General features: G+C 40.4%; 1 protein-coding gene across 2 annotated transcripts; it reads left to right on the forward strand.

Moving 5' to 3' along the window:
• The first annotated feature begins 384 nt into the window (after positions 1-384).
• On the forward strand, positions 385-26,174 carry LOC117379295 (chloride anion exchanger-like). Of its 2 annotated transcripts, none has more exons than XM_033975985.2 (20): positions 385-553; positions 3,411-3,547; positions 7,851-7,961; positions 15,603-15,763; positions 16,545-16,709; positions 17,040-17,192; positions 17,693-17,775; positions 17,846-17,993; positions 18,427-18,540; positions 18,827-18,904; positions 19,610-19,705; positions 20,273-20,379; positions 21,103-21,172; positions 21,238-21,330; positions 22,674-22,769; positions 24,161-24,253; positions 25,270-25,392; positions 25,678-25,732; positions 25,803-25,936; positions 26,026-26,174. In XM_033975985.2, exons 1-20 carry the CDS (start codon positions 426-428, stop codon positions 26,044-26,046), a joined length of 2,166 nt encoding a protein of 721 aa, XP_033831876.1. In that variant the 5' UTR covers positions 385-425; the 3' UTR covers positions 26,047-26,174. The 2 variants fall into 2 exon arrangements, with proteins under 2 accessions (XP_033831876.1, XP_055081704.1); XM_055225729.1 differs by having other exon boundaries at positions 25,252-25,392; positions 26,026-26,103.
• The last annotated feature ends 43 nt before the right edge of the window (positions 26,175-26,217 follow it).

The following is a 26,217-nucleotide window of genomic DNA, read 5'->3' on the forward strand; positions in this document are numbered from 1 at the left end:
ATTAATATTTAATAGTGCAACAGTACTTGAGTAATATATTGTACTGTGTAACAGTACTCTTACTTGAGTAAAAGTTGTAGTTCCTCGTCCCATTGTAAGTCTACAGGTGACAAAAACTTTATGCTAACTTTATGCTAACTATCTGGGTTCTCCCACCTGCTTGTCTCCATGGAGATAGATATGTTTAATGTCATACTTTAGAACATTCTTTATGGAATCAACTAGGTGAATATGTGGATTCAGTTATATATACATCACACGTCACACTTTTATTTGCCGAAATCGTAAAAATGTCTGAATGAATATTTAACTCAAATCAAAAGATGGATTTTTCAGATAGTAGATTAGATAAAGCAGGATGACTTAACACTCTGAGCAAATGCTTTGTACTGCAACGATTTTTCCCAGTTGAACTCAAATTTACCATGGCAACATTACGAAAACAGTACGTGGTTTCCAGACCAGTGTTTTCTGAGGACAGTTTTGCAGAAAATTATGAAAAAATCAACAGAATTCACAAAACAACAAAGGATCACATCAGGCAGTATTTCAGGTGAGTGTTAAAGAGCAGCTTAAGCTTTTTTTCATTTATTTACATATTTAGAATGCAACTTTTTTTGGTTGAATGGGTCTGCAGCCTGCAAGATGGCATTGCTTTGGCAGGAATATTCCATATTAAGATAGTAATGGTATCTAGCATTTATCCAATTGCAGTTGTAACATGTATACAGTGAGCAGGGCCACCTCTTCATTGATCTGGCCTGTAACTTGTCCTGGTAGCATCACCTACTTGTCTTAACAAAGATAGATGGGTATAATGCCATACTGTGGAACATTTCAGGCAAAGTAATATCTTCATGAAAACAAGCTAAAAAGTTACACAGTGCACCTTTAAAGTAAGGTAAAGAAAAATTTGCTTCTTGTATTTGCAGGGCACATATCACTATTTTCTGGTCACACAACACATAAACCCTGCATATTTAGGCTGAGTTCTTCTGTCAGACTGAAAACATTGTTCCACCTTCTGATATCATGTATCACAGCAATACACAGCTCCACTATGTTTTTAAACTCCATAAACCTTCACTAGAATCATTTGGATGATTTCAGAATGGAATTGCCAATCCCTGCTGAACTAAAGGTAAGAGGTAGATGTTAACTTGAAAACTACCAATTCATGACATCACAAGGTGGAACAGAGCATTTTGAGCATTGGAGATGCAGACAGACTAATAAAGCAGGATTGCACAAACATATGTGAATGAAGCAAAACACAGCTCAAGGTATGTTTTTGATGAATGAACAACATTCTAACATGGCTTAAAAGTCACAAGAATCTGTTTTTGTGTAATATATATATAACCTTTAAAACTATGTTGAAGTTAGTTTCAAAAATTATTGAAGATTATAGTAAAATTGTAAAATATCAAATATATCAAAAGTCCCCTCTGTACATTTGGAGAATTTGAAATTAGAGTACAGTTACTTCAAAGAACACGAGTACCAATATAATATATTGGTCGATAGTTGGATGGAACTAATATATATGCATACACACACATCACACACATCACACACACCAACCTGTGCACTGCCAGGATTGATTACAAGAAAGCCTACGACTCAATGAAACACACATGGATCACTGAATGCCTGGAGGTGAGCAACATCAACAGGATTCTAAAAGCCTTCATTTCAAACTCGATGAGGTTGTGGAAAACCACCCTTGAGGCCACTTTATATATAAATATATATATATATATATATATATATATATATATATATATATATATATATATATATATATATATATATACACATACACATAAAATGTGTATATATATATATATATATATATATATATATGTACATATACCCAGGAGACGCACTGTCCCCACTGCTGTTCTGCATAGGTTTGAACCCCCTCAGCCAAATCATCAACAACACTGGCTATGGATACCAACTCAGGAATGGGGCCACCATCAGTCACCTCCTCTACATGGATGACATCAAGCTGTACACTAAGAATGAACGAGACATCGACTCACTGATCCACACCACCAGGATCTATAGCACAGACAATGGAATGTCATTCGGGCTTGAAAAGTGTAGCTGGATGGTGACAAAGAGAATGAAGGTAGTCCATACAGATGGGGTCACACTCCCAGAAGGGACAATAGCACACATTGAGGACACATTAAAATTACCTTGGTATCTCACAAGCAAATGACAACCTTGAAGAGGAAACAAGGAAAGCAGCCACAGCCAAATACCTCAGACGAGTAAAGCAAGTCCTAAGGAGTCAGCTCAATGGCAAGAACAAGACCCAGACAATAAACAGCTATGCCCTGCCAGTAATCAAATACCCAACAGGAATCAAAAGCTGGCCAGAGGAGAAGATACAGACCAAAGACGTTAGGACCCGAAAGCTCCTGACCATGCATGGTGTGTTCCATCCCAAATCCAGCACCCTGAGACTGTAATGAAGGAGGCCGAGGACCAGTGAGTGTGAGAGCTGCTGTCCAGGATGAAACATCCAAGAACCATATGTACATCAAGGACAAGGCCCCAACAGCAAATGTCCTCAGGCCCAGATCTTCCACACCAGACAAGACCCATGGTGTAGGCTGTGCAAAGAGACCCCTGAAACAAGCCAGCACATAACTGCAGGGTGTGAGTTGCTGGCAGGGAAAGCATACATGGAGCGGCATTACCCAGTGGCGGGAATAGTGTACAGAAACATCTGAGCAGAGTACAGACTGGAGACCCCAAGGTCAAGGTGGGAAACACCTCCAAACGTAGTGGAGAATGATTAAGCCAAGATCCTGTGAGACTTCCACAGACTGACAGAATGGTGATGGTGAAGCAACCGGACATTGTAGTGGTGGATAAACAACAGAGCAAAGCTGTTATGGTGGACATCGCAGTACCAAGTGATGGGAAGATCAGGAAAAGGGACACTGGAAACTATAGAAATAGCAGGGCCTCAAAGGAGAGCTGGAGAAGGCTTGGAAGGTGAAGGCATCAGTGGTGCCCGTGGTGGTGCACTCGGGGCAGTGACCCCTAAACTGAAAGAGTGGCTATAGCAGATTCCAGGAAAAACATCTGACCTCTCAGTCCAGAAAAGTGCAGTATTAGGAACAGCAAAGATACTGCTCAGAAGCCTCAAGCTCCCTCTGATAGAGGACCCAAGCTTGGAAGAGGATGAGAACACCCATGGGGGGATGAGGATGAGATTCATAAAAATACTATATATACATATTCAGAATATTTAGCCTGAGGCCTGAGTAATTGTAACAGAATATACAATGTATAGTTACTGAAGTCATATTTGATCATACACAATTCACCTTATTCCCTTAAATTTAAAATAGCAATTTTTAAAAAATGTAATATGATCTTTCTTATAGTGACTCCAAGCGAGTGAAGAAGGCCGCCCTGTCGCTACTGCCTGTGATTGAATGGATGAGGAGCTATCGGCTGAAGCAGTGGCTTATGGGTGATGTAGTTTCTGGAGTCAGTACTGGACTCGTGGCTATTATGCAAGGTCCATTTTCATATTTATATAAAACTCACTCAAACACTTTGTACATTTTGTAACTTTTCTGGTGAGAGGTCCACCATCTTCTTTTCTTCATGGAGATGTTATTGCTTTGCCTGGAATATTCCACAGTATGGCAGTAAACCTGTAAATCTTGCATGTATTAAATTTCATGTTTTTATTGCTAAAGAATATTTGACAAACATGCGTTCTTGTGAGAGGGTGTCACCTCGACGTCAACCTGTAACTTAGCCTGGTTGCATCACCTGCTACGTCTCTCCATGGCGATAGATTTAGTTTAATGCTACACTAGTGAACATTCCAGGCAATCTCTATGGGAATAAAATGCTGAATGAAAACTAGGGCCAACCAAAAAGTAAAGAAATGCATGACTGTTTCTGTTATAGTTTGAAAAAAACTGTAAATAACAGTGATGTAAAATAATGAATGAGAATGAACAATAAAAGGAAACAGTGTTTATGGCTCATATCATGTTGTAAACCTCACACAGTATAATGGTCTGTTTCATTGTGTCCCATTGAACTTTGAACTGCCATTTTAACAATAACATTTGTTTTTGTGGGTTATGAAATTTACTGTGATGAACTTTATTCTGGGTCAATGGAAAAGTATTAAAACCTACAAAAATTGAATCATTCCATAAATATTGCCTGGGATCCAGAATACACGCTTCAGTAATTTATAAAGATGAGAGGCTTGTCACCAGTGAATCTCCTCGAGTTCAGATGGGCATGATTGACTAATCAAGCCAATCTGGGACATGCTTGGTCCGTCCATATCAAAACAAATATGACTGCCCATGTGGAAAAAAGAAATGGAAAAATATCACAGGGGACTGAAAAATATGGCAGATTTTGTACAATCGGTGACCAATGAGCTCCTTCATTTCATATACCCATTTTTTGCACAATCACACTTGGTTCTGACACGACATAAGGAGTGGTGACCAGACTGTATCGAACCTCTGTATAAAAAATACAGAGAGATATCATTCTACATTTGCCAGGCAATTGTAGAGATAATACTTGAAGTGCTTTGCATTGAGTTGTACTCCCTCTCTCCTCAGTCTCTGGTTAACTGCTTTAGTAACAGCTGTTCTACTGTCGATTGATGGCCTCTCCTCCCACCAATTACTCAGTCTCACACATAGACTGTATAAAGAAGTGGACTAAGTGAGTGTGCTGTCACCCATAGCGTTCGACTCCAGTCAAATGAAGCTCATCGAGGCTGGCAGTTATAGGGGACAATTTGGAGCTAAGTTCCATATTTGGAATTCTGACCATGAATATCATAGCAACTAAAGAGCCAATCCAGAGTGAGACTGTTGAAGGTAACACCCCTTTCTGCCCTCACCACTGGTTTAGCAACGAGCAGACACTGTCACTCAAAATTGTTGCCAATGCTAGTGGGAGTGACCTTGGGATAAAAGGTGCCTGGTTTGTCTGTTATTTTATGTTTATATTTTAATTTAGGGACACAACAGCAAAACATAAATACCAGGATCATGTAGAGAGGGTTAATACAAACATTTTAAGACCAAAATGACAAGTCTCACAGGAGTTAGAGAGAGGAGCGACAGTCGAGTCAGTAGAGCCAGAAGTGCACCCATGCTCATTTCCTATCTGGAATGCAGCAGCTAACAGGTTAGCTATGTCATTTATATATACAGTCTATGCTCTCACATCACATTCACATCATAGGAAAGAGTCTTACATAGAGACAACAACAAGGACGACTACAGTGTTCAACAGGAAATTTTTCATGCCTCAAAACATGGCAATAAACCTAGTCCTGTGCTGTCTGAGTCACAGTTTCTTCTTTTCTTTTTCTTTTCTGGGTGGGTTTCCTCCAATTTTCCCTATCAACACAAACCATGCTGTCACGATCCGCACTGTTCCTGTTCCTTGTTTCCTCTCCTGCCCTGTTCCTTCCCTCCCCCACCTGCTGGAGCCGGAGCTGGGCTGAGCCCCTGGCTCCTCCCACGCACACCTGTATCCCATCAGCGCAATCACCACCACCTGCCATGGATAAGAGGAGCCAGGACCAGACACACGTTGCCAGATCGTCCGCGTGTCAATATCCTGCTTCCTGGACCGTCCCAGCTCCCTCGCTCACGGCTCTGCTCCGACCCTGCTTCCCAGCCCTGGTACTGTCTTGTCTCTGGACTCCACGTCACTGGACCCTGCCTTGCACCCTGCTCCTCATCCTGGCTTTGATCACCTTGTCTAAGTCCCTGCACTCCACGACCCCGGACCCTGGCTCGCACTCTGCTCCCTGCCCCGGTGCTGCCCGCACCGTCGTCTCCGCTGGCTCCACGTTCCCCCCCCTGGATCCTGGCTCGTAACTCGTCCCCGCTCATCGCCAGATCTACCCTCGTTACTGTACTATTTATCACTTTCTGTAAATAAACACTGTAAACCTTTCCCAAGTCCTGCACTGTTTGGTCCATTTTGCCTGCCATTACGACAGAATGATCTGGCCATGAGAAGGACCGAGCAGACTCGGGGTCAGATCCCTCGCCTCCGTTCGGCGTTCTCTCACTACGGAGTAATTATAGGACAAGACGACCAAACTATTCAGACTCTGTTGACATGCAATCAGACCCTCACCCAGCAAGTGTCTCAACTCGCCCAGCAAGTGTCTCAGCTCATCAGCCAAGTTGCCACGTTGCTCACCCCCACGCCCTCGACTCCAGCCGCCACTACCTACGCCAGGGCTACGGCGCCGCCGGACCCCCAGAAGTCAAGGGGCACGGACCCGGACTCCTACTCAGGTCAGCCCAGCTTGTCAATTTTTCAGCAGTGCCCAGGCCGCTTTTGGTCAGACGTGGCTAAGATTCGCTATGTCTGTGGACTCTTAAGAGGAAGAGAACTTCAGTGGGTGGAGGCCAAGTTTGCACGGACTGAGCTGAATCAGATGAGTTTCGTGGATTTCCTTAAAGACTTTAAACTTGTGTTCGATCACCTGCATTACCAGGCGAACGCTGCTTCCCGTTTGCTAAGCCTGTCCCAGGGGTCCAAACTGTGGCAGATTATACAATTGAATTCTGGACTTTTGCTGTGGAGGTGGACTGGACCGACAGCGTTTTAAAGGCGGTGTTCTTAAAAGGACTAAATGACCATCTGAAAGATGAACTGGTTTCCCGTGACGAGCCGTGATGATTTGAAAATCCTCATTGCAGACCCATCAGAGGGAGAGACATCATTCGCCTGCCCAGACCGAGACACGCTGCTCAGCATCACCCCCAGAGGAGTCTCCTGTCCTGGGATCCTTATTTCCGCTTACCAACCAGATAGATGACTGTTGGCAGACTTGCCGGAGAGAGGGACGTCATTCGCCAGTCCGGCCCGAGATACGCTCCTCTACACCTTCCCCAGAGGAGCCTGTGCAACTGGGTCGTACACGCTTGTCTGCTGAGGAACGTCTACGGCGCCGCCAGGCGAGGGTGTGCCTTTATTGTGGCAAACCGGGACACTTTCTAGCTTCCTGCCCGGTACGGCCAAAAAGGGGGCACCAGACAGTGGCACGTGGAGGACTGGTGTGTCAGCAGGCCATCCCAGAGAAAGACATGAGGGCCTGCGTCTCCGCGTGCCAGGACCATTGTAACTCCACTGGACACTGTCTTCCGTCCAGGGACCTCGTGTCCTCTGCCCCTCGCCTGGACCATTGTAGCTCCGCTTGACACTGTCTTCCGTCCAGGGATTTCATGTCTTCTGCCCTCTCGCCTGGACCATTGTAGCTCCACTGGACACTGGCTTCCGTCCAGGGATCTCATGCCTTCTGCACTCTCACCTGGACCATTGTAGCTCCGCTGGACACTGTCTTCCGTCCAGGGATCTCATGTCTTCTGCCCTCTCGCCTGGACCATTGTAGCTCCGCTGGACACGGTCTTCCGTCCAGGGACCTCCTTGTGTCTTCTGCCCCTCGTCAGGCCCGTTGTTGCTTTTCCACGTTTCTCAAATTTAGCCGGTCCGCACCAGTAACTCGTTCCCGCTCATCGCCAGATCTACCCTCATTACTGTACTATTTATCACTTTCTGTAAATAAACACTGTAAACCTTTCCCGAGTCCTGTTTGGTCTGTTTTGCCTGCCTTTACGACACATGCACAATAGGTACAGTCCTCCAGCTAAGGTATTCCTGACCAAGCCAAGGTAGACGAGAGTATGAACATTGAATGTAAACCAAAAAGCAAATCATGTTCTAAGTCTCATCTAAGTCATTTTACTTCATGTAGATATTGAATTTGGTGGCATTCTTCTAAACTTTTGTATGCTTTTGTGTCTCAGGTCTGGCGTTCTCTCTTCTGGCTTCTCTTCCTGCGAGTTATGGACTGTACACGGCCTTCTTCCCCGTCCTCGCCTACTTCCTCCTAGGCACCTCACGCCACATCTCTGTCGGTACGAGACACCTTAGTTTAGTTTAGCTTTATATATTTTAATTTAGTAAAGAAAAATACAGAATAAGATACTTTATACAATAGAATGTGAAGGATGGTTACAAAAAAACATCAAGGGGCATGGGGCAGCCTCCATATAAATGTATAAGGCTCTAAAAAAAACAAAAAAATAGTGCAAAATGTTTAGCTTATGAGAGATAAGGTGCATGAATACAAACAGTTAACTGTATTTATTTTTATTTGGTCATTACATTCGAAATCAAACATTCAACTTGTTGTACATACCATTTCTATCATGACCGAAAGGGTTTAGGCTGAAGTAAAAATGACTTATAACGCCTAACCCTTTTTTAATAATAACACACAGGAATTCCAAGAAAAGCAGCATCAGTTCTACAACATATGAGTCAATATGTAAAGAAAAGAAAAAATACAAACCACAACAGTTCACATGAATCATTCCTGAGTCCTGTAATTTTCAAATGTAATGTTTTATACCTCTTAAATGTTTCTATTGTGTAGGAGCTTTTTAATTTATCATCAAGGTTATTCCACACACTAACCCCTCGAACAGAAATACAATGACGTTTTTTACCGGTTCTAGTTATACTCATGATTTGTACATCATTACAGCTGTGCTTAAATCAACAAGATCAAACAATTTTACTAGTTTTAACTTAACACAAATAGGATTTGTTGGTGCGAGATAGTCTGCTTGGTTAATTACTCTAAAGGCCTTCTTTTGGAGTAGAAAAACTGATTTTATGTTAGATTTATAAGTAGAAGTGTTACCCCAGATTTCTACACAATAATTCAAATATGGTAGGAATAAACTATTGTACAATAATATAAGTAAAACCTGACTCAATTTTTTATTTTTTTTATTTTACTCATTATAGCAGCAATTTTAGCTAACTTTGTCTGAAGAACACTAATGTGCACTTTCCAATTAAGTTTTCCAATTAAATTATCAATATGCATACTTAAGAATTTGGTCACAGTCACTCATTCAATTTCCATGTAACTTAATTCAATATTAATTGGGCAGTCAATGTTTCTATTCCCAAAGATAATATATTTAGTTTTATTTAGATTAATTGAAAGTTTATTAATATCAAACCACAGTTTTATTTTGCTAAGGTCATTTTCTACTGTATGTATAAGATTTGGTAGATTCTTTCCTGAGCAATAGAGGCTGGTGTCATCAGCAAACAAAATGCAGCTCAGATTGTCCATTGCCACAGACATTATGTATGTACATAATAAATAATTTGGGTCCTAAAACAGAGCCCTGCGGAACACCATGCATAATAATGGATGGATGGATTTATATCATTCATATGTACATATTGAGGTCTATTCAGAAGATAGCTTTCCAGCCAGCTGAGAGCAATTCCTCTGATGCCATATTTTTCTATTTATTTATTTATTTATTTTAAGTAGTGTATGATCAATGGTGTCAAAGGCTTTGCTAAGATCTATAAATATACCTAAAGTGTATTCTTTATTGTTTATTGCTGGTGATATCTTCTCCACGAGCTCCATGATGGCCATTGAAGTAGACCTTTTTGGCCTAAAGCCATATTGATTATCACAAGTACAAGTTATTACAAGTAAATTCTACTTATCAATAAAATTATCCAATCTTGATACAAAAAAAAAAAAAATTGTGGCAGAAGAGATATAGGTCTATAGTTGGTAAAATGGTGTCTATCACCACTTTTGAAGATGGAAATTATTTTGGCTATTTTCAATTTTTTGGGAAAAGTGCCTTTTAAAAACGATTCATATATATGCAGATATATGTAAACGGTGTGGAGATGCAGTTAATGATGTTCTTTACCAAATCCATATCAATATCAAAACAATCAATTGACCTTTTGTTTTTTATTGATTAACAATTTAATTTATTAACAATTTATAAAGAAGTCATTAAATGCATTTGCCATTTCACTTGAGCCATTTACAATAACATTATTATCCTCCATAAAACAATCTGGGAATGTGTGTCTTTTCTTTTCTTCTTTCATTATACTGTTTAATATTTTCCAAGTCCCTTGAATATTATTTCTTTGCTGTTCTAAAAATGTTTGGTAATAATGCTTCTCATTCAAACTAATTATGTTTATCAGCTTGTTTTATATGTCTTGCATGTGTGTTCTGCTTCTTTAGCTCTGTGTTGTAGGTAAAATCTATACAATTTATTTTTCTTCTTACATGCATTTACAATTCCATTCGTAATCCAAGGACTATTTAATCTGTTTTTGTGTTTAATTACACATCTGAGGGGACACTGCTTGTCATAGACTGTAGTTAAAGTAGACAAAAATGCATCAAAAGCCATGTCGAGGTCCGCAGAAGAATAAACCTCATCTGTGCATTTAAGTCTTCTTTTAAAGCAGCAATTGTTTCAGGTGTTCTGAGTCTGGTCATTTTATGATGTGTAGTTTTTTGTGATGCAGTTTTGACTTTTTGGAGCACCTGATGAAAGACACTAAATATGGGTAAATGATCACTGATGTCATTAATAAGTAGTCCAGCTGTAATTTGACTCCCCAGTTGATTTGTAAAGATGTTATCTATTAGTGTAGTTGTATCATTTGTAATTCTCATTGGTTTTATTATAAGTGGAGATGGATTGTTACTATATATACCTAAAATAAAGTACCGGTATGTTATTTTTGCATTTGTTTGGGGATTCAAGAGAATAACATTAAAATCACCACATCCCTCTCAATTATGTTACATTTTAATTCTGCATTCACATACATTGCAACTCCCCCACCTTTCTTTTTAGGTCTGTTTAATGTTTAAATAGCTCATAGACTTCCATTTCCACATCACAACCCTTATCAGCATCTAGCCAGGTCTCAGACACAGCTATAACACAGTTTTTTGTTTTTTTTTAATTGTCTAAGGTACTCCTTAATACTGTTATATTTTTTATATAAGCTTCTACTATTAAATTGTTCATCGGTATAATATCTACAATTATTAATTACATCATCAGGAAAAAAGTGACCATCTGGATCTATATAATTTCCAAATTCAATAGTTTTATAATTCAGAGTTTCATGTGTCTTTAAGTTTATATGCTCAAAGTTTTTACAGAGTTCATTTACATTATATGTAACAGTCTGATCTAATTCATCATCATCTATTCCTCTAAAGAAATTTCATTTTCACTAAGAGCCATTTATTTTTTATTAACCTTACCCTCATTACCCCATAACAGACACACGCACACACGCACACACATGCACCCCCCCCACACACACACATGCACGCACACGCGCGCACACGCGCGCACACACACACACCTGCACACATGCGCGCGCGCACACACACACACGCACACACACAAGTCCTTTTTTTCTCTCTGTTCATCTCTCTTTCCAATGTAAAGCAGTACAAAGCCTCCAAAATCAAGGTTATCCAAGTAACTTTCCCTCTGTCCAACAAAAAAAAAACAAAAACAACAAAACAATCGTTAATCCATCCACTAGTTCTCCTTTGTTTATCCACAACGTTTATCCACTCACGCATTCATTACATCCAGAATCGACTACTGCAATAGCATCCTCTACGGTACACCATCCAAAACCCTCAACAGACTACAGTACATTCAGAACTCCACTGCCCGCCTCCTCACCCACACCCGCTCACATGAACACATCACTCCTGTCCTCCACAAGCTCCACTGGCTCCCTGTCCCTCAGCGCATCCACTTCAAAATCCTTCTTATCACATTCAAAGCTCTCCACAACCTGGCCCCTCCTTACCTCACAGACCTGCTCCACCACCACACTCCATCTCGATCCCTCCGCTCCTCCAGCTCCAACCTCCTGTCCCTGTCCTGTAGGACCAAGCTCCGAACCTGGGGGGACAGAGCCTTCTCCATCGCTGCCCCCACCCTCTGGAACTCACTACCTAAACCCCTCCGTGACTGCTCTGACCTCCCCACCTTCAAGAAAGAACTCAAAACTCACCTGTTCAAAATCGCTTTTAATGCTTGATTTTATGTTGTAAATTTTTGTGATATTTTATTATTGTATCTACTGTGAAGCGACTTTGAGTGTCCTGAAAAGCGCTATATAAATAAAATTTATTATTATTATTATTGTCACCACTCAGTTTATAGTTTCAACACGCAGCCAGTAGCATCCTTTTCCTCGCTCTAAAAAGCTTGTCTTGATTATTCTCATTACTTTTCAGTGTCTTTAATATCCCTTACCAGTAACACTTTTGCTTGCTCCCGTGTGGATCTGTTCAGTTGTATCTAGACTTTGCAGTTTCTCGTCCACGTTGCTCCGATCTTGTCATTTCTCCTCAGGATGTGGGCTTCTCAGGCAATTTCCGACATTTTCTTTGCGATATGTTCATTCACATACACTTCAGATCCCTTTAACTTTTTTTCTTGTTGCAGAAGATCCGTTTTGTGTTTACGGTTTACAAATCATAAAATTATTGCAGGCTTTGCCTCGTCCCTTCTTGGAAGAGTAATAATGCAATACTTCTTTCATCCAGATGTATGTCTTTTCCCGCAAAAAAATGCAGAACTTGCCTTTCCACAGGCTGCAGATCTTCAGCCCCTGTGTCCTCAGTAACATTCCTGCCATCCGTAGTAGCTTTGGCATACAAGCGAGGTTTAACACAGAGGCCAGTAATGATGACCTCTTCCATTCTGGTGTATTGTTCCCATATTGTCAATTCTCTTGTTCCATGTTCCATGTTATTCTCATGTTCCATAACTGTTTAACTTCACTCAGGAGTTGTGTGAGCTTAGTCAGCTGTTCAGTCACTTTTGCCATCTCCTGCCGATACACATTTCAGCAGCAGTGATCCCAGAGATGTTTGGCTATAAGAGCATCCATAGGAGCCATGATAAACAATACCCACCCCATGGAAAGGACGGTTAGAGGCTAAAATCAAGGCATCGCAGAGAGAAGTGAGCCAACTTTTAGAGTGCCAGAGAGGTGTGATGAAAAAGCAAGTACCCAATAGGTACAGGCAGATGCCCATACCTGAAACACTGGAAACTGCCAAACAAAAGCTCCAAGCCTTGGCCAGCCGCCTAAAGAGGTACACACGAGATAATGAAGCCAGATGAATAGACCATCTGTTCGCAACACAACCAGCAAGTGTACGCAGGGGGGCAAGGTAATAACACCAGAGCAGACCGACCAAGGCTGGAAACCAAACAGTACTGGAAAGTTATATGGGAGAAGGAGGCATCACATAACACTGATGCACAGTGGCTGGTGGCTCTGAGAGGAGACCACAGCAACCTCCCTGAACAGAATCCAGTTACCGTCACAATGGCAGACATCCAGGAAAGAGTCTCAGGCATGAAAACCTGGACTGCACCAGGCTCTGACATGATCCACGCCAACTGGCTAAAGAAGCTCACTGGTCTCAATAGCAGAAGGGCATCAGTAAAGATAACAGGGGAGCCAAACACCAGCTCCTGGTAGTCCACACAGAAGGGGTCTCCCTCTCAGAAGGAACAATAACAGACATTGAGGACAGCCACGGCCAAATACCTCAGACGAGTAAGGCAAGTCCTAAGGAGTCAGCTCAATGGCAAGAACAAGACCCAGGCAATAAACAGCTATGCCCTGCCAGTAATCCGATATCTAGCAGGAATTATAAACTGGCCAAAGGAGGAGATACAGACCACAGATGTTAAGACCTAAAAGCTCCTGACCATGCATGGCGGGTTCCATCCCAAATCCAGCACCCTGAGACTGTACGTGAGCCGTAAGGAAGGAGGACGAGGACTAGTGAGTGTGAGAGCCACAGTCCAGGATGAAACATCCAAGATCCATAAGTACATCAAGGACAAGGCCCCAACAGATGACGTGCTCAGCAAATGTCTCAGACAGTGGAGCGCAGAGAAAGAGTTGCTGGAGGAACCATCATGGAAGAACAAGCCCCTGCATGGGATGTGCCACCGGAACATAACATAACTGAAGTGTCTGATATCAAGAAATCCTACCAATGGCTTGAGAAAGCTGGACTGAAGGACAGCACAGACGCACTCATCCTGGCTGCACAGGAGCAGGTCTTGAGCACCAGAGTGACAGAGGCCCAGATCTACCACACCAGACAAGACCCAAGGTGTAGGCTGTGCAAAGAGGCCCCTGAGATAATCCATCACATAACTGCAGGCTGTAAGATGCTGACAGGGAAAGCAAACATGTAGCGGCATAACCAAGTGGTGGGCATAGTGTACAGAAACATCAGTGCAGAGTACGGACTGGAAGCCCCAAGATCAAGGTGGGAAACACCTCCAACCAGAACCAACAAGACATTGTGGTGGTGGATAAACAACAGAGCAAAGCCGTTGTGGTGGACATCGCAGTACCAAGTGATGGGAACATCAGGAAAAAGGAACATGAGAAACTAGAGAAATACCAGGGGCTCAAAGAAGAGCTGGAGAAGGCCTGGAAGGTGAAGGTATCAGTGGTGTCCGTGGTCATCAGAGCACTCGGGGCAGTGACCCCCAAACTGGAGGAATGGTTCAGCAGATCCCAGGAAAAACATCAGACAGTATTAAGAACAGCAAAGATACTGCACAGAACCCTCAAGCTCCCAGAGGTCCCAAGCATGGAAAAAGAGGGGATGAGACCACCCACAGAGGGCAAGGAGGAGATTTTATATATGTATATATGTGTGTGTGTGTGTGGGGGGTGTGTGTGTGTGTGTGTGGGGTGTATGTGTGTGTGTGGGGGGGGGGGGCTATATTCCTATTATTATTTGAGGGGGTTTTTTTGTTTTTCCTTCTAAACCTATTATGCACAAACAGGTTATACATACATAAACATGTATGTAAACGTTATACATACAAACTGTATGTATAACGTTTACACTTTACACTATTCCTGGTCTCAAAAGCATTCCTTTTATTCTAATATCAACATCAGAACAGAATAGAAACTGTATTATTCAAACATGTTTAGGATTCCATATCTTTCTTCTCTTGCAAGAAATGAGATGGTAATGATGTATTTTGATTATTAAAACAAAAAACTCTTTTAGTTCAACGTTTTATTATGAACTTAGAAAAATGTAAAAAAAATAAAATAAATAAAATAAATGGGCCTTGGACTTATGGTGTCCACGTACTGGGCCAAGATGTTTCCTTCCTGTTGTAGTTCTCTTCCTAAAATGTAGGCCTACTAAGTGGCTGCAGCCAGTTTGTCACAAGGAGTTGTGTAAAGGCGCTACATTATCTTGTATCACAGCTTCTCAAACTGAGGGTGAGAGTCCACATCTAAATCTCCCTAAACAATGAAATATGGGCAGTTTTATAGGCAACCAATTCCATGATAATGTAGATTGAAATTTCAAAGGACAAAAAGTAATTCAAGAGTAACTCCAGATAGAAATATTAGCAGTAAATAAATATTTAATAATTATTTTCCTTTTTTTTTCTTTACTACGTAATTCCATATATCTTACTTGATATATTTGATGTCTTCAACATGTATCTAAAATGTAAAAAGTATTAAAAAAAAAAAAAAAAAAAACATGGAATGAGAGGGTGTGTCCAAACTTTTAACCTGTATGTAATACATTTTAAACTTGAGAAAAACAAATCTAAGCATTATTGGAAAAGCTTTATACCCCTCTGCTGTAGGTTCGTTCCCTGTGCTGAGCCTCATGGTGGGGGCTGTGGTCACTCGTCTGGTCCCTGAAGATGGACCTCCAGCTATGATCCCAGCCTTCACAAATCTGACCCAGGATCAGCAAAGGGTCTTGGTGGCCTCCTCCATCACCTTCCTCATGGGGATAATACAGGTGCAGTACCTGGTCACTGAGAAACCACACATAGGCTTATGTAACTAAGTCTGTTTAATGGCATAGGCACGTTAAGAAAAGCCTGTCTGTTTTTATCATATTATCATTTTAAAGAGACCCTGCAGTCAACTCAGTAGCACAAATGCAGTCACCTCCACGAGACTCGAGCTCACACTTATGAATAAACAAAATCTAAAGAAATACAAAGTGTGAAGTACAGACTTTCCCACAGTATACGACCACTGGGTTGTCCATATTGGAGTTAATCGGGCTAGACCCTGTATGACCAAAGCAGGAGCACAAGCTTTCCAGGGATGCCCTTCATCACCCATTTTGTTATTTGTGAGGACAGAATTTCAAGGTGCAACCAGAAAGTGGAGGGGATCCAGTTTGGAGACAACACTGTCATGGCCTGAATAAGTCCTGATTTAGTCTTAAGACCTGGTTAGTCCTGATCCAGACCTAATCCAGACCTGGTTCAGACCTCATTCTCTTTCTGTTTGCAATTAGAAATGAGGATCCTCCAGGTTAATCTAGCTCACATTAAATTAGTATATGTAGCACTGAGTTACATTATCAATCTGAAAGGAACAGACCAAAGAATCAAGCTTTTTTTAAATCCAGTTGAGAGAAACTCACAAATGGCCAACCACTTCATTCTGCATGTTTTCCAAAAACAAAACAGTCTGAATTTCTGTAATTTAGTCCTGATTTAGACCTGGTTCAGACCTGGTTTAGTCTGGGATAGATCCTGGTGCAGACCTGTTTTCTGTTTTCACAGTTGGCGATGGGGGTCTTCCAGGTGGGCTTCGTGGTCATGTACCTGTCTGACACTCTGGTCTCTGGCTTCACTACAGCAGCTGCCGTTCACATCCTGGTCTCTCAGCTCAAGTTTGTGTTGGGTTTAACAGTCCCGGGCATCAGTGGACCTCTGGCTATCATATATGTGAGTAATAACTTCAATAAAACCATTCTTTGTATAAGCAACTCTTGAGGTCAAAATAAGTACGCTGAGTTCTGCCTGCATCTGATTATACAGCATTTCATTGTCTGATAATCAGGAAGTGCACTGTTAGCATATTTGTTGCTTTCTGCAAAAGTTTTGAAAAACACTTATAAATTCATTGCGGTGATTAATGATTAATTATGATACTATGAATGCATAAGGAATAACTTCATAATTACATAGGCCTAAAGCAGCACCTTCAATAACTAAAGTTTTGTCATTTGTACAATGGCCTTACACCATGATAATATTTGTCTCTTTCTTCCTCAGACGCTAGAGAAACTGTTTGTCCAGATTCACTCCACAAATATCTGTGATCTGGTGATGTCTGTAGTCATCATGGTGGTGGTGTTTATAGTGAAGGAGCTGAACGATCGATACAGAGCCAAGCTTCCTGTGCCCATCCCCATAGAGGTCATCATGGTGAGTCCTGGTTTAGTCTTGGTTTAGTCCTGGTTTATTTCTGCTTTAGTTCTGCTTTAGTTGAAATCTATAACATAACATAATAACATACCTGGAGTTGAGTGTGTTTTTTGAGTGTGTCACAAGTTTTAGTTCCACAACTGCAATTTCAAGTACCATGTGATATCACACATGACTCCCCTGATTACTGCCATGATTACAAATACCTAGTTGAAGGGATGGAGTGAAGTGTGTGTGTGTGTTCCTCCCCTTTAAGTCCTCCAGATGCCTCCTGCCCCACCTCCCACCCTCCCATTCTCCCCTTTAGTCTTCCAGACCCTGCCCCTCCTCCCCCCTCACTCTCCTCTTTAGTCCTCAAGATACTGCCCACTTTAGCAGCTCTATTTGACACGTGGATGTGGTAGAAGTTTAGGTGTTTAGTCCCCAAAAAAATATTCTTTTTTTTTTATTTTTATTTTTTTATCATTTTTCACTTTTTCACTTGTTTCACTTTTTCACAGACAATAATTGCCTGTGGAATCTCATATGGCTTCAACTTTACAGAGAGGTTTAAAGTAGAAGTGGTTGGAGAGATGGTCAGTGGGTAAGTGCCATATGAAAAAAGAAAGATAAATATTTAAACATTTAAGTACTATTTCTGTGCCTGTTTTCAGATACGAGGCTCCAGTCGCTCCAAACATGGACATCATAAGGGATGGGGGCGTGGAGGCCTTTCCCATGGCGATAGTGGGATTCACGGTGGCCTTTTCTGTGGCCAAAGTCTACTCCATTAAACACGACTACGCCATAGATGGAAACCAAGTAACACACATAACAAAAATGAGATCTTAAAGATGCACTGTGGAACTTTTCTGTTAGGGGATCTGTCTTCTGCTTGTCTCCATGGAGATGTTATGGTCCTTTTTAGTAATTATTTCACCATGGGGGTTTTTATTCCTCAAAGCTGGGTAGCCTCTCCACAGATTGGCCTTGAGGCATCACATGACTCAAAGGTTAAGTAATGCCATACTGTCAAATTGTTTTTCATTGATATTTTCAATAGTTTTCATCACTGTCTTACGTTCTGCACACAGTACATCTTTAAAATTAAAAATATAGTTCAAAACTCAAGTAAGTTTAGCAGATTAGGGGCTATTTAATAAAATCATGTTATAAATACCAGTATGTATACCTCTCCTGCTCTCCTCTCCCTGTCCTGCTGCACTGTTTAAATCATGTGTCCTGCTTTTTCCAGGAGCTGATCGCATTTGGAGTCAGTAATATGTTTGGCGCTACCTTCAGGTCATTTGCAGCGAGTACATCTCTGTCCCGTACAGCTGTGCAGGAGAGCTCCGGGGGCCGAACCCAGGTCACACTTTAAATGTGTTCCTTATTCACTGAAGAATATTACATTACAATAACTACAATTAAAATTATTTGAATCAGGTTGGACTAGTATTTTTATTTTATTTTGTTTTACTTGTCTTAAGATATTTTATTTTCTAGTCTCAGAGTATTATTATTATTACTATTTTTTACATAATCTTCTTTCTATTAATGACATAAAAATACCAACTAGTGATTTTTAGTTTAGTTTTTAGTTTGTTTTTTAGCTAAAAGCTAAAAGCTTGTGGCTTTAAACTGTTTAAATCTAGATTGCAGGTCTGATTTCTGCCCTGATGGCCATGATCGTTACTATAGCACTGGGTTTCCTCCTCGAACCACTGCCCCGGGTAAGAACAATACAATCTATTGGAAAAAAATCATTTGACTTTTGTTTATTTAAACTAACAGAAGACACTGAACTTTGTGCCATTTTTTGTTTTATGCAGATAGTCCCACTAATTAGTGATATTAACCATAGCCCAGGTTGACACATTTGTAATCTGACAGTTACACAGCAAACTCCACCTGAGAATTCTTACCTGTCTCCAGCTCTGTTAATCTGGGCTCTTTAAAACTTAGTGATGTCATGTGAACCTAACCTATAAAGAGACAAGGTAATGGTCAGATTTATGGAGAAGCGAGCCTGCACATAGTAAGAATTCAGGGTTTTCAATGTATTTTTGAGCTATAAAACTCCGGCATTTGAATAACTGTAAGGCAGATAAGTTTAATGCCATACTGTGGGACATTCCATGCAAAGAAATAACATCTCCATTGGAGACCAGCAGGCAGCGGACCCTCCACTTTAGAAACTGTATAGTACACCTTTAAGGTTTAGGCTTGAGGGTTTTTAGGATACAACATAAAATCAGGGTGAGTAATGGAGAGAGACATTCAGAGCCTTGCATACGTGCTGCAGCTTGTGATGTCATGTGAACTTAACCTATAAACACGATGAATGAAAATGGTCATATTTAAATTAGGTCTCCTGTAAGTCAATGTTCTGTAGTGCTGTTTTATTTTGAGTAATACCTTTATCTTCCTGTATGCAGTCGGTGCTTGGAGCCCTGGTGATCGTAAACCTGAAAGGGATGCTAATGCAGTTTACAGAAGTGCCATATCTATGGAGACGGGACAGGATTGAGTGTGTGAGTGCAATCACAGGAAGGAGGGCGGCACGACAGGAGACAAAATACTCAATTACACTGTTTAATATTGTCATAATAATATAGTTATATTTTCTTTTGACACTACAAAATTGGATTAAATTAAAATGTAAATGTTTTAATTTATGAAGTTTGTCAAAAAAGAAAAAATAACAAACAAAACTACTAAAACCCGTGCGATTCACTCTAAATAATACTACACCCTACTTTAGGGGTGAGCCATAATTTGCCATAATGGCAAAATCATATCACGGTATTATCTTGAAGAGGTCACCTGCTTCTTCTGAACGTTCACACATTACAATTGGTTATGTCACTCAATCAGTGCATTATTAAGGCTGACCAATAGGAAAAAATAAATACAATTCAGAGAATGGAGTCCAAATGATGTACTAATGTTTTGTTTTGGGGTTTTTTTTTGCCACTCCGGGCTTCTATAAAATATCATTTGGTAGTATGTTGTGCAGCTCTAACAGGAAGTAGATTTGTCTGAACCATAACCTATTATTAGTGTTATTATATATTTAATATGTTACATATTGTGTGCAGGTGGTGTGGGTGGGGACCTGCACTGCAGCCATCTTCTTGGGTCTGGACCTGGGTCTGGCTGTGGGTCTGGGGGTGGAGCTGCTCACTGTGGTCTTCAGAGCTCAGTTGTGAGTCAAAAGAACAGAGAAAAGTTGAGATTACCTTAAGGCTTTTGAGAACCAAAAGAAGCTCATCAAGGCTAGCAGCTACAAGGGCAAATTTGGAGCCAAATTCCATATTTGGTATTCCGACCACGAGTATCATAACAACCAGAGTGAGGCTGTTGAAGTTAACACCTGTTCCTGCCCACTCCATTGGTTTAGTAGGGAGTGAACACTTTGCAACTCTGTCAATCAAACCTGTTGCTAACGCTAGCTCGAGGTTGCTAAGCAATCTTGAGGAAACACGGCAACTGATTTGTCTGTTATTCATATTCATAGATTTACAGGCAAAATAGTGAAATAAAAATACCAGGATCACGTAGAGCGGGTCAATACGAACATTTTAAGACCGAACTAATGAGCCTAACAGCAGCAGTTACAGAGAGAGGGGCCACAGTGTATCAATAGACAGTGAAGTGGAGCCAGAGCTGATGAAGCCAGAAATGCGCCCGTGCTCACTTCCTATTTGGAATGAAGCGGCTAGCAGGTTTATACTGTATATACAGCCTATGGATACAACATAAAATCAAAGTGAAGAGTGGCGAGAGATATTCAGTATATTGTCAGAAGCTGGCACAGAGCCTTGCATATGTGCTGCAGCTTAGACCATTCATCTAAATAAAGTGAATATACAAATAAGCAAATTTTGCACCATAAGAGTCAGGTTTATATGTTGTTCTTCTTCCCCAGCCCTCGCTGCAGTGTTCTGGCCAACATCCGCGGGACTGACTTGTACAGAGACAGAAAGGACTACCTACATGTGAGTCTACAGGCCATTTTATTTTCATTTAAAAATCTTTATAATTCATTCTCGTGGCCTCTCAGATTTATGAACCTCCTGGAGTGAAGATCTTCAGAATTCCATCTCCCATTTTCTTCGCCAATGTGGAATTCTTTAGAAACAAACTCATAGAAGCAGTGAGTATATATTTACTGTTTTGAACTAATAATGATATGATATTTATGTAAAGTATTTCTATGAAATTAAAATCTTTTATTTTCATTGATCAGCTTGGGTCTTTTCTAATGCAGAAGTATACCCCCAATCCTTGTCAGTAAAAGAATGTTTGGATTGGATTGGTTTGGAGCAGAGCATTTTGAGCTTTGGCGATGTAGTGGAGTGTTAAATTGACTCTCACAGAATCAGCTTTGACACTTTTTCAGGGTTTATTTGAGTTAAATCTGCTTTAGAATTAATTTAACATTTCTGAAATATTAATTAAGTAACACTGGACCTGAGTGCCTGTTTAAAAAATCAAGAATTATATTAACATTTTGAGAGTAATCAGATAAAACTTTGCAGGGTTGCCCTGAAACACAGATGGGTTTTATTTTTAGTCATAATTTTAGTTAATTTAACATTTTGAGGAGTAGTAACTACACACTGTTAAGTGTAGATTGATAAGGGACCACATTTAAAAGTTCTATTTAGTTTAAAACATTGTAAAATAAGATGTAATGAGATGTGCCCTGGTCTACTTGTAGCATCATAGGAGTGATCCTGAATAAAAAGAATACCATACAACTTTTATTGAATCTTGACACAATTTATATTACTTTGAAAGCAAAATACGTATTGCATAGCCTTTCTTGGTATACGGATGTTTAAGAGAAGGGAACACCATCACAATCCCAAGGGCATACTGTTCCAGGGTAGCCTTAGAGGGGAAGTTACTAAAGAAACAGGAATTAAACTTATTAGAAACGTTAAGAATCATTATGACATTTTGTGAAAAAAACATACCAATGGTGTTCAATCATGTGAGAGACCAGCACTTTAACCAATTTCCTTCTTGTAGTATAAGTTATCGTTTCTGTTGTTTGGTATTCCTTTAGGACCAGCTTATTAACTGTTAAAAAGAGAAACATATGTGTTATTTTCCTGGAGGTGAAAAATAGAGCAAATAAATAACACAAATAGTTTAACTTGTCTTGCAGAGGCTGCTTCTGTTGTGTCTGTAACTTTTCGTACCACATTTAACTTTTAAATGGTTAAAATCAACTCATATACAACAATATTTAACCCTCCAGTTTTTGCTGTGTAGACTGATTATAAAGGGTTACTCAAACATGTGTGAATGAAACAAAACACAACTCCAGGTACCAGTATGTTTTTGAGGAGGTAACAACATGGCTTAAAGCTCACATGTGCAATGTGGGACCTTTAAGGCACTGGCAGCCCAGTTCCTTATTTAGATGATACTTGAACCTCAACCATTTACAGGTTGTACACACTGACTTGAGTGGCTGATCTGTTACAGGTGGGATTTAACCCTCTCAGAGTTTTAAAGAAGAGGAACAAGGCTCTGAGGAAGATCAAGAAAATGTTACAACAAAACAATTATCACATCACTGAGGTAAAGTCCATTGAAATATCCAAAATATGATTTGATGTCATTTATTAGGGATCAGCTCCATAATAATCCTTTAACTGACAACAATCATGTCTTTGGGTTGAATAAAGGCTCCCCTCTGAAGATTGAGAAAAATTATCCTTTGATGTTTGTTTATTCATACTGACAGAGAAGACACTGAACTTCAGTTTTTATTTCATGTGGATAGGCCCAGAGATATTAACCATTAACCAGGTCAACATACTGTCCTCCAGCTCAGTTTAAACTTACAGCCATGGACTGTATAAAGAAGTGAGTTCCATATTTGGAATTCCGACCCGGAGTATCATAGCAACCAAAGAGCGAATCTGGAAGCTGAAGCTGTTGAAGGCAACGCCCCTTCCCATCTGCACTGCTGGTTTTGGAGGGGGTGGGCACTTAGCAATGCTAAGTGCCCAATCAAACCTGTTGCTAATGCTAGCAGGAGTGACCTCGGGGAAAGAAGGCGCCTGATCTGGCTGTTATTGATGTTCATATCTTGAGTTAAGGACACAATGGTGAAACAAAAACACAAGGAGCATGTAGAGTGGGTCAACATGAACGGTTTAAAACCAAAATGACAGGTCTGACAGCAGCAGTTACAGAGAGAGGGGTGTCAGTTTTCCAATGTAAAGTGAATTAGAGCCAGGGTTGATGGAGCCGGAAGCGCACCCATGATCACTGCCTATTTGGAACACAGAGGCTAGCAGGTTACTCTCTGCATTCCAAATAGGAACCATACAGTCTATGTTTTCGGCTCCCTATAATCTGCAACATTTTGAGGACCTTTTTCAATTCAATAATAATCATTTTATTTTAAAAATTGTTAAATGCTATGTCAACAGCCATAATTTTTCATAATTCTGAAACACCCATGAATAGGGAATTGATACTTTGCAGTGACATCACGCTGAGGATGTTCTACATGTATGTTTAGTGATGGATTGTTCAGCAGTTACCATGGTGACACAATATACACATTAGCAAATACAGAAAAAAAGTTTTAAGATAATCTGAAACCTCAAGAAAAAATACAAAATGGATTCAAACTGCACATTTTCAGGAGTTTGTGATCAATATGAGCATTCATGGTCCTAGGAGCTTAATTTTCAACAAAAAGGTGAGAATGACTAACTGAAAAACTGTTGGCTAATGCTAACAAGACTGTGACTGTAATTTTATGGGTGACTTGTTTAAACACACAAATGAGCTCACCTGTTTGTAGTTCCGCTAAGTTAACTCTTTCAGGTCAGATTGTATTAAAATAAAGTTCAGATAGAGTAGTGCCTTTGGTTAGCATCGCACCCCCAGGGAATGTTGATGACATCAGCTGCAAAGTATCAGTAGAATGTTATGATGCCTGCTCTCCTCCACAGACACTCAGCTCCTCTCCTGAAGAAGACCATGAAGACCAACCAAACCTGGAGGAACCCGACTCCCCGTGCCACATGAAGGACCTGCCATTTAAGGTGGAGCAGCACCTAGGAACCTCACTGTTACAGTTGCCGAGTTATGTTAAAATTAATAAATATTTAAAGATGTGTCAGTGAACAGGGAACTATGGGGGGATGTCACTGACATGTTAAACACTACAAAAAATAAAATTAATACTTCACCAGAGGACATTTCTACACATGTGGACAAAATTGTTGGTAACCTTCAGACATTGCTTTTCAACCTTGCTTGAACAGAATTATATAAAACATTTAATAAAATGAAACAGGCCTGGCCAAAAATGATGGTACCCCTAGAAAAGACAAAAAAATTATGTGACCAAAGGGACATGTTAATGCAAGGTGTGGCCACTAATTAGCATCACAGGTGTCTACAATCTTGTAATCAGTCAGTGGGCCTATATATAGGGCTACAGGTCGTCACTGTGCTGTTTGGTGACATGGTGTGTACCACACTCAACATGGACCAGAGGAAGCAAAGGAAAGAGTTGTCGCAGGAGATTAGAAAGAAACTTATAGACAAGCATGTTAAAGGTAAAGGCTATAAGACCATCTCCAAGCAGCTTGACGTTCAAGGGTACCATCATTTTTGTCCAGGCCTGTTTCATGAGTTTATTTTTTTAAATAATTCTGTTGAAGCATGGTTCAAAAGCACTGACTTTCATTGGTTAAATTTCAAAGAATTTTTATTTATTACTTTTAACAGATTAAAAGTTATTTTTGTGACCATTGTGAGTTTTTCTTTCATTAACCAATGGGTAAAAATAATTGTGTCCACGTTTATGTTTAAAAAGAGGGATGTTTGTCTCATTGCTAACGCTAATTCTAATTTTGAGGCATAATAAATAACACAACCCCATAAAACTGAAGTTTATAGAAAAAAATTAGTGGGTAGCCTTAATTTAAATTAGAATTTTCATAGGTTTTATTTTGTTTACGATTTTAATAAAAATGCCTGTTAGCTTTGAGAGACAGTGAACTAGTTAACATGTTGTTAACCTTAACTGGTTAAGATGGATCTCCCGTTTAAGGTGGATTGGCGCTCAGAGATGGCTTCGGACCTCGGGGTGCCCAGAGTAAACCTGCAGAGTCTACTGCTGGACTTCTCTGCTGTGTCCTTCCTTGACATCTCCGCCTTAAAAGGACTCAAAGCTGTACGTTTGTAAAACTGCACTATGGAACTTTTCTAGTGGAGTGTATGTTACCTGCTTGTCTCCATGGTGATGTTATTGGTTTATCTGGAAAGATCCACATTATGGCATTAAACTTATTTATCTCCATGTAGAATGTTCCAAAGTATGGTTTTAACTTTCTGTTTCCATGGAATCGTGCAGGTGATGTGCCACCTACAGAAAGTTACAAACTGTAGCTTTAAGTAAAGCCATTTTGCAGAAGTACTCCTCTGAAATGACTCTAGAAGTACTTGTGTTTCTCCACAGATAATTAAAGAGTTTCTTCGTGTTGATGTGGAAGTTTACATTGTCTCCTGCGATGGTAAGAATCTCGTAACTCCTCATACTAAACATATAGGTTAAATACAAGAATATAAAAGTATTGTTTTTAGCGCATGTCCTGGAGACATTTCACCGCTTTGCATTTTTCGACGATGAAATTCAGACGTTCATGTTTTACCCGACTCTCCATGACGCCATGGTCCAGGTGACAGAGACAAACCAAAGCTCCAACTACAAACCTATGGTGAGAGCAAGCCAAACAAAAATGAGAAACGATTGTAATGTTTCAGCTGGTTTTCAATTGTGTTCATAACTTTTGTCTTTATTTTTCAGTTGAAAGCTACAAGACTGTAAAAGGGTGCCCCCAGGAGGTTGGCGGTTCCTGCTTGCTATAACTAAACGACACTTCACCCTCCTTGCCGAGTATGAATGTGGTGTGTGTGAGTGAGCAGATTGGAAGCCTTGTTATGGTCAGTCAGTCCCAGGGCAGCTGTGGCTACACTAGGAGCTTGAGGAATTTAAGAA

Source organism: Periophthalmus magnuspinnatus, chromosome 12 (assembly GCF_009829125.3).
Source record: "Periophthalmus magnuspinnatus isolate fPerMag1 chromosome 12, fPerMag1.2.pri, whole genome shotgun sequence".
NCBI lineage: Eukaryota > Metazoa > Chordata > Actinopteri > Gobiiformes > Gobiidae > Periophthalmus > Periophthalmus magnuspinnatus.